Source organism: Oryx dammah, unplaced genomic scaffold (genome assembly GCF_014754425.2).
Source record: "Oryx dammah isolate SB20612 unplaced genomic scaffold, SCBI_Odam_1.1 HiC_scaffold_17, whole genome shotgun sequence".
In the NCBI taxonomy this organism is placed as follows: Eukaryota; Metazoa; Chordata; class Mammalia; order Artiodactyla; family Bovidae; genus Oryx; species Oryx dammah.
Genome location: NW_024070201.1, coordinates 75070432 through 75086585, shown reverse-complemented (window position 1 = coordinate 75086585; position 16154 = coordinate 75070432). Strand labels below are relative to the sequence as shown.

The following is a 16154-nucleotide window of genomic DNA, read 5'->3' as shown; positions in this document are numbered from 1 at the left end:
TGAGATATATTTAGAAACTGGAAAGGGGAGATACTGTCTAATAAATATCCACTTAAAAATATTCCTAATCAGTTTAAAATAATATTTTGGGACTTGGTAGTGTAACACCTTAGCTATATACTAAAAAATAATGAAGGCATGATTTATGTGAATAAAGTATTGAATGTGAACTTCTGTATATAAATGAAGCAATTTATGTTCACACCTAGGTGAATCTATGAATTTGTTTATGGAATTATAACAAAGAAAACTAGATTTTACTTCCTGATAAATCTTTTCAGTTTCCACGACACTGGAAAATTTAGTCCTGTTATTAAATGAAAAGTCAAGTTGGACTTAGATAGTTCATGTGCCTATTGTGATAAAATATATAGAGACAGTATATATGCTCACTTAATTGTAACATTAGAGTAATAAACATTGATCAACTAATAAACAGTTTCAGGTTTTTTTAAGAAGGTAATCGCATTGCAGCATTACAGAGGCCATACTTAATATTTTCAGCTTTAGCTGTAATTTTTGTTTTCTTTGTTCTGGTTGTAGCATCTTATGTTCTGTTTTAATTCATCACTTGTTTGAGGGGAAATTATTGAAAAGAGCTTTGTTTCCCACTTTGAAAAATCTCCTTGTTTCATTTACTAAACTCTAGTTGGTTTACTTGTTTGAGATAGAGACCTAAATCAACAGATTCTAAAATCAGAATACATATTTTGTGTTATTTTGACAGAGGGAGTATGTAGTTGAATAATTGAGCACATATTTTGAAAAGGATATCAAATTGCTATGCAGGTTGATTTTATTAGTTCTAAGTGCATAATTATTTTATACCTCTCTTGAGGTTCTGTAAGTAAACTAAATGGCTTAAGAATCATATTTTCTGTTGGATACTTCCTAGGACTTTGGCATTGTTAGAAATGTTGTTTTACCTTTTTGTTTCCAGGAGGTCTGTGCTTGCTTGGTGCATATGCTGACAGTGATGATGAAGAGAATGATATTTCAGAAAAACCAGCACAGTCTAAGGAAGCAAATGGAAACCAGTCAACCGATATTGATAGTACATTGGCCAACTTCCTAGCGGTTAGAAGTGTTTTTGTGTTTGGGTTTTTAGTTATTGAAGCCACTTTGGGATTTAAATTTCAAGTGGTTAGCCCACTTGTCAGTCTGTATCTCCCACTCCACTTTTCTCCCTTAGTCCCTCCCCATCACTCTCAGTTTCTCCTTTTGTGCCAGTTTTAAGGACAAAAATGGGGAAGAGTAGAGTTTTGACTTGAGAAGCAGAGACTCAAGCTTCTTAAGTCAAAACCCTGTACAGTGGAGGGTTGGTTGGTTTGTTTTCATTGTTGCCGTTTTTTGGGTTTCACCTCAGTAATGCTTGTTTTCACCCTGAAGGAAATTGATGCAATAACAGCTCCTCAGCCTGCGGCTCCTGGAGCAGCTTCTGCTCCACCCCCAACTCCACCCCGGCCAGAGCCAAAGGAATCGGCGCCTGCCCTTTCTTCCACTACTCCTAATGGGACGGACTCAACCCAGACCGCAGGGTGGCAATATGATACTCAGTGTTCACTGGCAGGAGGTAAGCTTGAGTCTTTGAGTTTTAAAGAAACCTAAAATGTGGTTCTTAAAGTTGTTCTAGGCATTGAGGTTTCCAAAGGTGAAAGCCTATATACCTTAGCCCCAGACTTTAGAATTCTGGCTTTTTAAATACAGTACTTGGAAAATAACTAACTGCTCGGTTATATTTTTATCAGAAGATGATTGTTTGCCTTTTAACCGGTGGTAGATTATGCTCAGTAAATAATAAAAGCCATTATTTTTAAAAGTCTTTTGCGGTTTGCAGTGTATCTTTCAACCAGCAAACTGCTTTTTAAACCATGTTTGCAAAGACAGCTCAAGAGGGAGGAGTTGCCCCCGGGGGACGTTGGACACTGTCTGGAGAGGGTTTGACTGTCACAGCGGAGGGGGAGGGGGAGCCCTGCTGCATCCGGTGGCCAGTGGCCAGTGGCCAGGATGCTGCTAACACTGCTCAGGACTGTCCCCCACAGCACAGAACTGTCCTACCCGGTAACAGAGCTAAGCTTGAGAAACCCTGGGTTAGATGGTTGTGACTTGAGATACAAGGTCAGAATTGTGCAGAAATACGTGCTGCTTAAAACTTGTTTCATTTTCTTCTAGTTGGAATTGAGATGGGAGATTGGCAGGAGGTCTGGGATGAGAACACAGGATGCTATTATTATTGGAACACACAAACAAATGAAGTGACTTGGGAATTACCCCAGTATCTTGCCACTCAGGTACAAGGATTACAACATTACCAGCCCAGGTAAGAATAGACTTGAAAAAGAAACTAACCTAGAAGGAAATCAGAGTCTTATCTTTTGCTGATATTTGCCTTCTGTTGCTTTTGCTAAGTACATGTTTTTTTTAGTTGTGTAACAGGTGCTGAATCTAGTTTTGTGGTAAATACCGACATGTATGCTAAGGAGAAAAATGCTTCTGTTTCTAGTAGTAAAAGTGGGCCCGCCATAGCCAAGCGAGAAGTTAAAAAGGTCAGTGTTACAACTCACCTCTTCTGCTTATTTTTAGATCTAAAAGCTTGAATGCTACTTTGTCACAAGTGTATTACCCTTCTGTTAATACTTTGCAACATAGATGTAAAATAGGATACATTTTGTTTCTTGATGTTTTACTTAATCTATTTCTGGTTATTGTGTGGCATTTATAGCAGTTCCCTAGTTCAGTGGTTCTTCTGGAGCTTTAGGGTGCCATAGAGGTCCCTTGGGTCATTGTGAAGGAAATGGGAGCAGCTAAGCAAGCAGGGAAGCGGGGAGGGCTTCAGGGCTTTGGTGATTCCACTTCAGTTGGTTTTTTTTTTTAACTTTAATACAAAGATTAGCTATCTTAAAAATTACTGATAGTGAAACAAGCACTTTTATAGCCTCATCAATAAGAAAAGTAAGTTGTACTCTACTGAGAGAGTGAGTGTGTGTGGGGGGTGAATTTTAATTTAGCTTGAATTTTTAAATGATGGGAGGTATATCCAAAAAATGCTTTTATAAAATAATCTGTACAACTCTAAGAGGGACATAGAGTAAATATCCCAGTGGAGGAAGTAGACACTTGAATATAATCACACATTTCATTTTCGAAATATTTCACTTACCTCTCAATCACCTTCACAGCATATTTATGAAGTTATCTCATCATACAGAAGAGGAAGGTGAAGATTTATCCACTTATGTTGTTGAACTGATAAAATTAGGATTTTATTTTAATCTGCCTCTGTTTCTTACTAGTCCTTTGACATAAAGAGAAGAAAAGATAAGTTTGAGTTCCACCCAGAACAATAATACTGCCTTCCTAAGTAACATTATTTCCATTACACATGTAAGGAAAATGGTGCAAACGTACTAATCTGATAGGAGTCAGTGGTTTTGAAGAATATCCAGTGACTGAAAATTCTAGTCACTTTTACATGAACAGTTAAACTGTATATTCAGGTGAAATTTCTTTGAAAGTTAAGCAAGATTATTTTATTCTTTATAGGAAGTAAATGAAGGAATTCAGGCTCTTTCAAATAATGAGGAGGAGAAGAAAGGGGTGGCAGCATCACTGCTTGCTCCTCTGCTGCCTGAGGGAATAAAAGAGGAAGAAGAGAGATGGAGAAGAAAAGTAATTTGTAAAGAAGTGGAGCCAGTTTCAGAAGAGAAAGAACCCGGTACAACAGAAGAAGCACCGGTAGTAAAGCCACAGGACATTCTGTTGGACAGTGTGGACGACCCCACTCAGGAGGATCTTTGCAGTGTTGTTCAGTCGGGAGAAAGTGAAGAGGAAGAAGAACAAGATACCCTTGAGCTGGAGCTGGTTTTGGAAAGGAAAAAAGTAAGTCTTTGTTAAATATATTTTCTTCCTTCAGAACTGTCATACTCTGGGATCATTGTGCTCCATTTACGCCATTGGCAGGGGAGGGGGGCTGTTTTTCTTATCCTTTCATGTAGATATGTTTAAGCCTATGTAATAAAAACCTGAACTCTGGGGTTGATCTACTGATACCCTGAGTGTGAACAGGTGTTATAACAGTATCTACTGATACCCTGAATGTCAGCAGGTATCATAACAGTAATACAACTTCGAAGCCTCCCCCTTTTGAAAAATTTGAAGCTTTGAAGAGTAGCTGAGCTTCCCAGGTGGCCCAGTGGTAAAGAATCTGCCTGCCAGTTCAGGAGACTCAGGTTTGATCCCTGGGTTGGGAGGATCGCCTGAAGTAGGACATGGCAACCCACTCCAGCATTGCCTGGAAAATGCCATGGACAGAGGAGCAAAATAATGTGGAGCTTAATGTTCAGTCCTGATGGAGAGATATATTAAGAAATACTTTTTGTCCTCAGAATACTTAAATTCCAAAAACACATGGCTGTCATTCTTGCTACTCACAAATAAGTGTTGGTAAACAGTTAATGACACTATTTTCATGTTTGTTGTAGGCAGAATTGCGAGCCTTGGAGGAAGGAGATGGTAGTGTGTCAGGGTCTAGTCCGTGTTCTGATATCAGCCAGCCAGCATCTCAGGATGGAATGCGTAGACTTATGTCTAAAAGAGGAAAATGGAAGATGTTTGTTCGCGCAACCAGTCCAGAGTCTACCAGCCGGAGTTCCAGCAAAACTGGACGAGAGACTCCAGAAAATGGAGAAACTGGTAACTGGTGCTTTCATTAAACTTGAGAGTTGAGAGATTAGAGGAGCAATGCTTCTTACCCCTTCTTTGTTCCCTCTGGAGCAAATAGAACGGTATCACGCTTCTACCCTCTTAGGGAAATACGGGGAAGGAATCTACCTTTTCCTGCTCCACCTCTAATGGAGCAGTAGGAATTCAGGAGGCTGGAATCCATTGGGTTGTGCAGTCGCTACTGATTGGAGATAACTTCTCCCTCAAAAACAACAAAAAAAATAAGATTGGGTCCCTCCTTCCCTTTTGTTTTAATCATTTGCTACGGTTATCTTATAATCTGCATTGAAGACCATGGGTTCTCCTTATCTCTCTATTTCCAGCTGGTAAGCAAAGCAGGCAGGGACCACCTCTGGCAATCCCAGCCTCATCATCTCTCTGTGTACAAGTCGCCCAGTCTTTTTTTTTTCTGACTGCTTCAGGTTTTTGTTGCGTCACGAGGGATCTTTCCTTGTGGTGCGTGGGCTGTCTAGTTGCAGCCAGAGGGCTTGGCGGCTCTGGGCCATGTGAGATCCCAGTTCCCTGACCAGGGATCGAACCTGCACCCCACACACACACCCGCCCCGCCCCGGCATTGCAAGGCAGATTCTCAACCACTGGACCACTGGGGATGTCCCCAAGTTGGCCAGTCTTTGGTTGGATGTGTAGACAGTTTGGTACTATCATGAGGATCCCAGTTATCTTCAGGGTAATATTGAAGAGAACCTGCTGCATTCTTCCAATCTGTTACCAGAACTGACTAGTTTTAATCACCAAAATCTTAGTTGAGTATACCAAGCAGAAGATACCTTATAGGCTGTGATTTTAAAATAATAAGTAAACAAAAATACAGGTAATAAATAAATGCAAACATCCTTGTTTGAATTTTTTCAATGAACAATACAGAAAAATATACAATTCTAAAGGCCCCCTCTCCTTCCTTTGTTTTTTCACTATTCTCATTCCCTGCTCTGAGGTCCATTTTCTGTATTTTTTGTCTACATATATTCTAGACTTTGTGTTTTATTTTTTATGCGTGTTTGTGAAGTGGGCATATGTAAATTTTAACATAGGTGAGATTAACCATATAAATTGTTAAACAACATGAAGATTGTTTTTCCACTACTGAGTGTTATAGATGTCTTCATTTAACTCTTCCCTCATTGGTCACCATTTGTATCCTCGTTCCACTGTTAAAAGTAATACTGCATTTATATTATCCCCCAAAAATATAAGCTATTCAAATGTCCATCTAAAGAATAGTGGATAAATTATGTATTTTTGAAACTGAATAGCAGTGAGAAGTGAATGGTCCATTGTTACATGTATCAATGTGAATTATCACTAGAAATAATAATATTGAATTTCAAAAGCCACAGAAGAATGCATATGTTAGAATTCCGTTTATGCGAATTGGAAAATAAGCAAAACTGCTGTGCTTCAGGATCTATCCATGCTGAAAGTACAGGCGCTTATTAACATCACCAGGGTGTGTCTGGTGTGAGCACGATGGGGGAGAGGCACAGGGAGCTTCAAGGTGTTACTAATGGTCTTGTGTTAAGCTGGGTTGTACTTACTGGAGTGCTCATGTTCTTTATATATTATACTCATTAGTTAATGGTACTTCACAATTAAAATCAAGCTTAGCAAACGTCTTGGGACATCTGTCTTTATGCAGGTTTTAATATAGTATAGACTGCTAGTGGTATATTGCTAGGTTAAGGGGTATGTGCATTTTAATTTGATAAATCCTGCCTAATTGCCCTCCAAAATAATCATATCTTGGAGCTCTAGCAGTTCTTTGAAATTGTTGAATTCTTAAACCTGTCATTAAATGTAAGATGTCTGATATATAAATAAACTAGAAACTAGTCAATGGGAGAGTAGAAAGATTTAGTTTTAGACAATTAGAAAATTCAGAAGGAATGTTAATGATCAAATAAAAAGAACAAGGCCATCGTATGATAAGGTTTAGTACTTAATACTAAATTTCAGACTTTTTATGAAAGCTATTGAGAGTGGTGTTAAAGTCACATTTCTTCTTTATATCAAAGATTAACTGAAGTTAAAGAGTACTCAAATTTGTTCTTTTTCTTTTTATCTATGATCCTCATGAGAGTGATTTATACTGGATATATGGATTAGTTTGATAAGCAGGTGTTAACCAAATATAACAAAGACTTCATATCTTTTATGAACTTTTAGTCCATTTAAATATGTGGTAAACCTGTTCTCTTATGGAGATTCTCACTACCAACAGATAGCACTAACCAGAGGAATAAGTAGGTCCAATAAAGGTTGTCTACAGGTGTTGGCCAAGAAGGGAGTTATTTGGTTTAACTCCCAGTTTAATATGCTGTTCTAATTATGAAAGCCTTTTTATCAAAACCCCCTTCATAAAGAATCCTCACATATTCCAGGTTTGATATCTAGCCTTCATAAGTAGTTGAAGCCATGGGTTTTGGGAAGAGATCAGAAAAGGAGCTTCCCTGGTGGTCCAGTGGTTAGGACTCTGCACTTCGCTGCAGGGGACCACAGGTTTGATTCCTGTTCAGGAAACTAACATCCCACAAGCCACTAGGTGTGACCCAAAAAAAAGATCAGAAAGATTAATAGATGGAGAAAGGAAAAGCAGAAACTTTTGGGTAATGTGATTAAAACAAGTAAATCCTGTATGCAGATACATTTTAAGAAATGTGATTATAAAGCAGTCTCCCCAACTTCTTTGGCACCAGGGACCGTTTTGTGGAAGACAGTTTTTCCTTGGACCTAGTTGGGGGCGGGGAGGGCGAAGGATGGTTCCTGGGTGATTCAAGCAAGTCATGCTTATTGTGTACTTTATTTCTGTTACTCCATCTCAGATCATCAGGCATTAGACCCTCAAGATAGGGGACCCTCCTATAAAGGAATAATTTTTTTTTTGCTTTATAAAGACAGTAGGTTGGTAAGTCATTAGAGCTTCCTTAACATGTGTGGAAAATAGGCAAAGGAGAGCACTAATAACCTTCAGATACCTCTGCTTTAGGGATAAGAACGTATATTTGGGGCTCTATTAGTACTGATCTGTTTGATTGTTTTTTTAACATTTTTTTGAAATATAGTTGATTTATAGTTTTGTGTCAGCCTCTCCTATCCAGGAAAGTGACTCAGTTATATACATATAGACGTTTTTTTCTTAATATTTTCCATTATGGTTTATCACAGGATATGGAGTATAATCCCCTGCACTGTAGAGTAAGACCTTTTTGTTTATAGTCCTTTTGATTTAATTTCGCATATTTTCTTTTGTAGCAGTTGGTGCTGAAAATTCAGAAAAAATGGATGAAAACTCAGATAAAGAGATGGAAGCAGAAGAATCTCCAGAAAAATTAAAAGTACAGACAGTACCTAAAGCAGAAGAAGAACAGGACTTGAAAGTATGTGCGTCACTTGCGCCTTGACAAGGAAGATTTCTGTTTTAAATCGGCTGACTGCTTTGTTTTCTAGAAAGTAGTAAACTTATTCTTCTGGGTAGTAGTAAAAACGTAATCTTTGCTCTCTTTAAATCATTTGGTTGAGTGGAAAAGTTATATTTAAGTCTGAACTAAGGAGACTGACTTGATGTAGGGAAATCTAAAAATAAATTCTAAATGCTTAACTACTTATAAGTAAGTCTCCATTGGAAAGCAGTAGCTTATCAAATATAGGCCTCTCTAGTTTGGAAGCGTTAAAAGAAACTAAAGTCACAAATTTAAATAACAGATTTAACTTGCATGAACTATTGGTTTGGCCAAAAAGTTCATTCAGATTTTTCTATAACAGCTTACAGAAAAACCAGAACGAACTTTGTGTCCAACCCAATACTTGCCCTTACACAAAAGGCATGCTTGGTTCCATTTTTATTTCTGTTGCTAATGTCATGAGAAGAATTGGACCAAGTAAGTATGTGGCTCTTCAAGCATGGTCTTTTACAAAAACCACTTCGCCTATTGTTTCGACTTCAAGAAGTCTACCCAGGCAGCAGGTAGTACAGCTGTGCGGGTGGAATTTGGAGAATCCGTTCTGCTTAGTGTGTGGCTGGCGTAAGCAGTTAGTGACGGGTGAGTGCTGGTTTGGACAGTATTGAGGAGTCACGTCATTTAGGCTCTCTTTTCAAATTCCATATTGTTTTAGAGTAGATACTGCATCCAGTTTCTCTAGACCTTGTGTCATTATTTATTCTTTCTTCACATAATTTTTATGTGAATTATTTTACTATAAATTAGGATTTTATCTTCGACATAACTAGTTGCAGTATATGAGAAAGGCCTTGTAGGCAGATGCATTTTTCTAGTATCTGTAATGAAAAATGAAAGACTAAAATATTCTGACTCTTAATTTTTCCTTTTTTTCTTTCCTGCATTAGTTTCAGATTGGAGAACTGGCAAATACCCTGACAAGTAAATTTGAGTTTTTAGGCATTAATAGACAGTCCATCTCCAACTTTCATGTGCTGCTTTTACAAACTGAGGTAATTAAGCCATTTTTAATATAAACAGTGTTTGAACAAAATGCTTTTTGCGTGAGGAATCTGTCTTATTTATGTTTCAATCCTAAATGTGAACTTGCTCAGTCGTGTCCGACTCTTTGCGACCCCGTGAACTGTAGCCTGCCAGGCTCCTCTGTCCATGGGATTCTCCAGGCGAGAGTTTGTGTGTAAGGATGATACTTGACTCCCTTCAATAGGTGTATATTTTAATATTTTTTCTTGTAAGAAACTAAAATTCTGTTCATAATGATAAGACCCCCATAATATTGAATGTACTTTTTAAGTATTGTAGCATTATAGATTTTTTTTTAATTTGGTCTCTCCCTGAGGCCTATGGAATCTTAGTTGCCTGTCCAGGGATCAAACCCAGGCCCTCAGCAGTATAAAGGAGGAGTCATACTATCAAATCGCCAGGGAATTCCCAGAGACTTATTTAAAAAGAGAAGTTCTGAATCCTATGAGTAACCTGTCTTTACAGTAAGTAGCAGAGTAGGTAGGATTAGGTAAGGAATTCCTGTAGGAAGTTGATTTCCCTAAGAACTAAACCTTTAATCTTGATTAAGCATACCCTCAGTTGTGTCTGACTCTGTGACCCAACAGACTGTAGCCCTCCACAACTCTTCTCTGTCCATGGGATTCTCCAGACGAGGACACTGCAGTGGGCTGCCAGTTCCCTCTCCAGGGGATCTTTCCAACCCAGGGATGAAACCCACGTTTTTTAAATCTCCTGTGTTCCCCTGCAAAACTTTTTTTTTAACCACCAACACTACCTGGGAAGCCCAATTTATTTATTACATGACTTAATTGAATCAAGTATCTACCGAAAATGTAAAGTTACTGGGGAACCATCTTAATATAGTTCACAGGGAAAAACAAAACTATACTGCTACTCATTTTCACAGATGTTGGAGCTTTGGCAGTATTGGGTTCCAGTCTCATTTTTCAGAACTCTATAGAGCAAACAAGACTTTTTAAGAAATTAGGATGGGGTTTCTCTTCCTCTTTGGTCTGTTCTCCTGCCAGAGTATATAGTCATGGACCAGAAAACTTAGGTCCGTTTTCCTCTTCCTGTTGACATGAGAATAAGTCTCTAACGTAAGCTGCTCTTTGATTTTAGACTCGGATTGCAGACTGGCGGGAAGGGGCTCTCAATGGAAACTACCTTAAACGAAAACTACAGGATGCCGCAGAACAGCTAAAACAATATGAAATAAACGCCACTCCCAAAGGCTGGTCCTGCCACTGGGACAGGTACGCACTCTTCTCCCCTTTTCACCTTTCACCTTTGACATCTCAGACTTGATTTGTGATCGCCACCGCCTGACGACCTAACAGCCTGTCTGGAGACTGAGGGCAGCAGCCTGAGCGGTGCCGGGCGGGCACAGCACCGCGAGCACTCAGCTTGGGCCAGCCACACGGCGGAGGAGCCAGAAGCAGTGTTGACAGTGTTCCATGTAACGGATTTTTTCCCAAGATTGGACCAAGCTGGTTTTTACTCCAGAGCGTTGTTGCACGGAGTAGGGCGGGCTTGGGGGTTAAGCGCATGCGAGAGCTCTGTGCGCTTTACAGGACCTCTGGAAGCAACTACTCCTGATTAACCTCGGTGAAGTTAAGGAAAGCTTCGTGGCTGAAGATGTGAATGAAGAACAAGATTACTATCTTCTGCCAGCAGGTCAGATGAAAACATTTCTTTTTATATTTGGCTTTTCTTGATTTTTTTTTTTTCGTTATTTGAAATCTTTGCTCTTTTATTTTTCAGCTCCCAGATCCTCTCCCTCTCTTTAGCTTTCACTGTGTTTGATATCAAGAGTATGAAATGTGAATTCCACGGTTCAAGAGGGGAAGAGTCACCTTTCGCAAACTTCGTTGTTCTCTTCTGTGGAAGGGAACTTAGTGTTCTAGGAGATTGAGTCCCTTCACTAATGAAACTTGAAAAACCCTGTTAAGCATTGGCAAAAAAAAAAAAAAAAAAGCATATGAGAGGTGTTTTTCTAAGTCATCTGTTGGAGTAAGAGGGCTCAGGGCTGTATTCACAGAGCTGCTGGCAGTGCAAATAGCTTTGAATTATCCTTGGTTCTCCATCCTCAGTTGTCAAAGCTCTTTGTTGCCTTTGTGAATAGCAGTCCATTAAGAAGCGGTTCGTCCCTGTGAGAGCAGACTGCTGTCCTGGGACAGGACCAAATGGAAGTGTCTTTGTAGGAAAATGGGTCTTAAAACATGTGTTTTCTTTCTTGTAATTTAGGGATCATAGACGATATTTCTATGTAAACGAACAGTCGGGCGAGTCTCAGTGGGAGTTCCCAGATGGTGAGGAGGAAGAGGAAGAAAGCCAAGCCCAAGAAAGTAGAGACGAGACTCTTCCTAAGCAGAGCTTGAAAGACAAAACTGGCACTGATTCAAATTCTACAGAATCTTCAGAGAATTCCACAGGTGGGACAATTTACCCGGAATTAATTGGAGAGAGATGATTTTAGAGGGGAAAAAAAAGACTTGTATTAACATATGAAAGAAGAAAATACAGTCATGAATTTCTAACTAAAAAGTTAATGCAGGATTTATACTGAGAGAAACTGAAGTTAGTGTTAGTCAGAAATAACCATGTTATTGATACCAGACTCTAAGAAAGAAAATTATGAGCCAGTGTATTGTGACTTTAAAATTCTATCCTGTAACTATTCTGTCACGCCGCAGACAGCTGTGAGTTTTCCAATAACAGGAATTCTAATTAATGGTAAGGAATAGGATATTTAAGTTGTCAGTGTTTTAGTCTCCTACTTACAAACCAAAATAATGTGAATAAACACTGTGAAACTAGGACCATGCTTGTTTCAGAGAAGCAAAATAATTAATCATTGCAAATCATCTCTTCTAGTATAAAATAATCAAGATGGCTCAGTCCAGTTAAAGTGCTCTTAAGAAACTTCAGTTTGGTTATACAAATTTTAAAAAGAAAGGCTTTCGTAGTTTCTCGGTTACTCTGAGAATCTGAGGAGCCATCACTTAATTTACACATTATGGGAGAAGACACTTTTTTTTTTCTCTACTCCCGTCTTTCTTGGAATGACAAAAATAAGTAGAAAATGAGACATAGTCAAGACTGTGGTGAACAACCAACCTTTTGGTCTGAAAAACTTACATATTTGTTTAAATGCTGTCATATTAAGGTAAGAGTGTATGGAATGGTTTCTAAAGTCATAAACTTTAGGGAACTATATTTGATATTTTGTAATAACCTACGATGGAAAAGAATATCAAAAATATGTATATAACTGAATAAGTCTTAAACCTTGAGGATTAAAAAATTTTTTGTAAGGTGGGGAGTAAAGAGCTGTATTCTCATGTCCTCTGCCTATCAAAAATGATGTTTTTATAGTCTGCTGGCTCCCCAGTCCCAGTAGAAAAGTTCTGATTGTATGCCAGATGAAACTGGGCATGTACCAGTGGTTTTGTTAGGTTCTTAAATAACCTAAGAATCCTGAGAATCCATAGTCACTCAAAAGACATGTATGACAGCAGTGATAATTTTAAAACATAGGGAAAAAAGTGGTATTCTACTTCATACTTCAGGGGAAAAAACTACCCTGTTGCAAGGCATGCCTTTTCAGGAAGAGGTTTCCTTTAGATCGCGTCTTCATTCTTTGGGCAGCAGTGATAGATCCATCTAGCAGCTCGATTTGCTTTTTGACTTTTTAGCAGTTAGTGACTGCAGAGGTTGGATGGTGTTTCTGGTCTGGTGATTCTTCTCCTGGCCACTGTCTAATGCCCCTTTGTGTGTCTGCAGAGCGGGGTCTTCTGGACGTGCCGGTGCTGAGTGTCGTGCACCTCAGAGTCAAACCCCGGCTTCTCACACACAGTTAGCCACTGTCTGGTCAAGGAAGACGCCACGTGAAACAGCTTATGTTATTCTGTTGAATACACTCTCAGTCTCTTGGTTAGGAACTAAAACCACATGAAAAGCATGATATAAATCAAATCTAAGTCTTGTACTGAGTCTTTGGAATGGGAGAGCAATGACAATCACTATTTTAAGCCAATAAACAGAGTTTATAATGTATGCTTTCTGTCAACCCAACAATGGTTAAAATCATCTTTTAAAGTAGAAAAACTCCACCGAGGAGTAAGGAGGTTTCACAGTTCTGCTCATTTTTGATCCTTGTTCATTGTTGCATGTTTGAAGCTAACATTATATCTCTAAGATAAGCCAATTTCAGGGCATCCAGCATATTTGAGTGTTGGGCTTTTGTCAGGTTAAAGCAGGTTTCTGCTGCTCACCCAAAAAGTCTCCATGGACCTACTATTTGTGTAATAGCTTCTTGATTTAAACTGATAAACTGCCCTCCTGCTTCAAAATACTAAGCAGTAATACTTTTGAGGGGAATATGGGAAAACAATAAAGGAGGCCTGCCTTTATAAGAAAGAAAGCTTGCTTTCTATTTATATAGAAATGAAGATGCATAGGAAAACATGTTCTTGGGGAATTAAAAATTTGTATCCCCACAGGATTCTGTCTTTTAGCTTAATACTTTTAAAAGTCTAGTGAAGTGAAGTGTTAGTTGCTCAGTCTTGTCCTACTCTTTGCAACCCCATGGATTATATCCCGCCAGGCTTCTCTGTCCATGGACTTCTCCAGGCAAGAATACTGGAGTGGGTTGCCATTCCCTTCTCCAGGGTATTTCCTGGCCCAGTGATCGGACCTGGGTCTCCTACATTGCAGGCAGATTCTTGACCATCTGAGCCATCAGGGAAGCCTAAAACTTATATATATACCATATTAATCTCTCCTTGGACTTCTGTTCTCGTAAATGGCAAAGTACAACAACTGGGTTAAATTTAGAAATGAAGAGAAGCATTACGCCATGGATATTCAAACTAGCATTTCTTGGAAGTTTATATTTAAGCTAAAGGAGATAATTATCAATGTTAAGACACAATTTTTATGTTTTGAGTAAACTTAGGATTCAAACATTAACTGTAAAAGTGCTACTTGTGTGATCTAAATTTATTGAGTCTCGTGTGTTTCATATTTACGCAGAGTTCAGTTACTGCTGATTAAAACTTTGTTGAAGGTTGTGAACCACGTTGTTAATCTTAAACATACCGTGTTTCCTTGCCTTCCTCTGCATAGCACTTTCACCATCATGAAAGCATCAGTGCCGCATCATACTTCTAGATGAGAAACCTGCTAATATATAAATCTGAGACGTTTATTTACCTACCACATACTGTGGTTGGTTTAGTAAAAGGAGGCTTAATAAGCTGTAATCCCCAGTGTTCATTACTTTAGTTCTTATGTAATCTTGATGTACTCTAATGTAGTAGACTGCTTGCCCATACTCAGACTGTCTTAAGTTAGTATAAAAATGTGTGTTAGATACGGCACAATGTAAAGGTTAATAAGACATTTGGAGTCTTTTAGCTGGAAAACTGCAGTCTTGTTTTCTGGTGAATTTTTTCAGTTCCCTTTTCCTTGGTAGTAAGCAATTTCTCAGTAATTAGAATAGTCATGTGAATCATGTTCTTAAAGTCTTTTACGTAGTGTATCTGTTCCATAAAAACTGAAGCTGTTCTAAAAGCCTAGTGGTTCACAGTGCTTTAGTTTTACATTGTTGAGTCCCAGTGTGGTGTATTTTGTGCAAAGTAAGGTAAAAGGCCTTATTTTTCTTCTCGAGTCTTTTATGATAGAGTCCTTATTTAATCTACTGCTTTGCCCGTGATGTTTGACAGGTGGAGGCTTCTGGACCTCTGCTCCGTGAGAGCAGTAGGGGAGTTCCCTGGTGGCCCAGAGTTTAGGGTACTGGGCTCTTAACCGCTGTGGCCTGGGTTCAATTCCTGGTGGAGAAACTCAGATCCCGCACATAAGCCATACAGCGTTAGCAAAAAAAGTAACGCTAGACTAGGGGCCAGACGTGGCCACAGAGAGATGGATTCTGGGCCAAGTCATTTCCCTCCCGGGTCTCAGTACCTTTAAAAATAGAGGGTTAAACTAGATGATTTCTCATGTCTCTTCTACTCCTAAATTCTATGATTTTTAGGGAGAAAATCCCCTTCAGCATTCCTGGGATATATATCTAATAGTCCCAAGTAATGTGAAACTTCCCTATTGACGATAAAGAGGGATGGGGAAGGCTACAAGTAAGTATATCTTCCTATTTTCTCTAATCTTTAAAGCTTTTCCCAGCAGAGAAGGGACAGTAATTCTCTGTGATTTGCAGCTTCTGAGGAAAGCAAACCTTGCAGCCCCTCAGCTCTGATTTCTTCAGCAGTGATTTCCAAGTCCCCATAGCTGCACACAACTCTTTCCTGGGCTATAGTCAATATTAATCATCATTTACCCTGAAGACTCATTCTAATCCCCTTAACATCACTAAAATAAAAATTTACCCTCCTGGGTTTGTTGCTGTGATTTAGCAAATGAGTAGTTCACACAAAGATGTGAAGGAATGATAGGGTTGACAATATCACCTTGCAAATGGGTTTTTTTTAACTCAGTAACCCAGATTAATTGAAATGGGTAGAATTTGTGTGAGTGTTTTGAATGGGTGCTTCTCTAGGTAATCCTAATCACTTACCTAGCTCACTAAAAAATAAAATACGTGGAATTAATATTGCAAATGCACATCATTCACTCAGTTTTTCACTTTAGAGATAAAGAATACCCCAGAATATTTTGCCTTCTCTAGTTGTATATCTTTGAAATTAAAAAAAAAAAAAAAAACTTCCAGTTCAGATGATTTGAGTTTCTCTTTGAGTTAATGTGATGTGCTTCATTTACCAACCATAAATCTGGACCCAGAAAACAAGACTAGTATAACACAGCTGGGGCAAGTGCTAACTGTAAATTCTATGAATTTATCTTTCCTTGGAAGTCATTTTTGAAGTGAGTTTAATATTTCAGTGACATCAGTATAGAATAGATGTCTTGGGGACGTGTCAGCAGTCAGTTCAT

The 16154-nt window shown here is 38.7% G+C and overlaps 1 protein-coding gene across 1 annotated transcript in view; it reads left to right on the top strand.

Annotated features, from left to right (window-relative positions):
* Positions 1-16154, top strand: part of FNBP4 (formin binding protein 4) — a 32638-nt gene that overhangs the window by 3712 nt on the left and 12772 nt on the right. Inside the window, exons 3-12 of the mRNA XM_040259280.1 lie at positions 941-1077; positions 1390-1573; positions 2173-2320; positions 2426-2546; positions 3544-3879; positions 4482-4692; positions 7993-8117; positions 9086-9190; positions 10326-10459; positions 11451-11638. Coding sequence (XP_040115214.1) covers positions 941-1077; positions 1390-1573; positions 2173-2320; positions 2426-2546; positions 3544-3879; positions 4482-4692; positions 7993-8117; positions 9086-9190; positions 10326-10459; positions 11451-11638 — 1689 coding nt within the window. The remainder of the gene's footprint in view (positions 1-940; positions 1078-1389; positions 1574-2172; positions 2321-2425; positions 2547-3543; positions 3880-4481; positions 4693-7992; positions 8118-9085; positions 9191-10325; positions 10460-11450; positions 11639-16154) is intronic.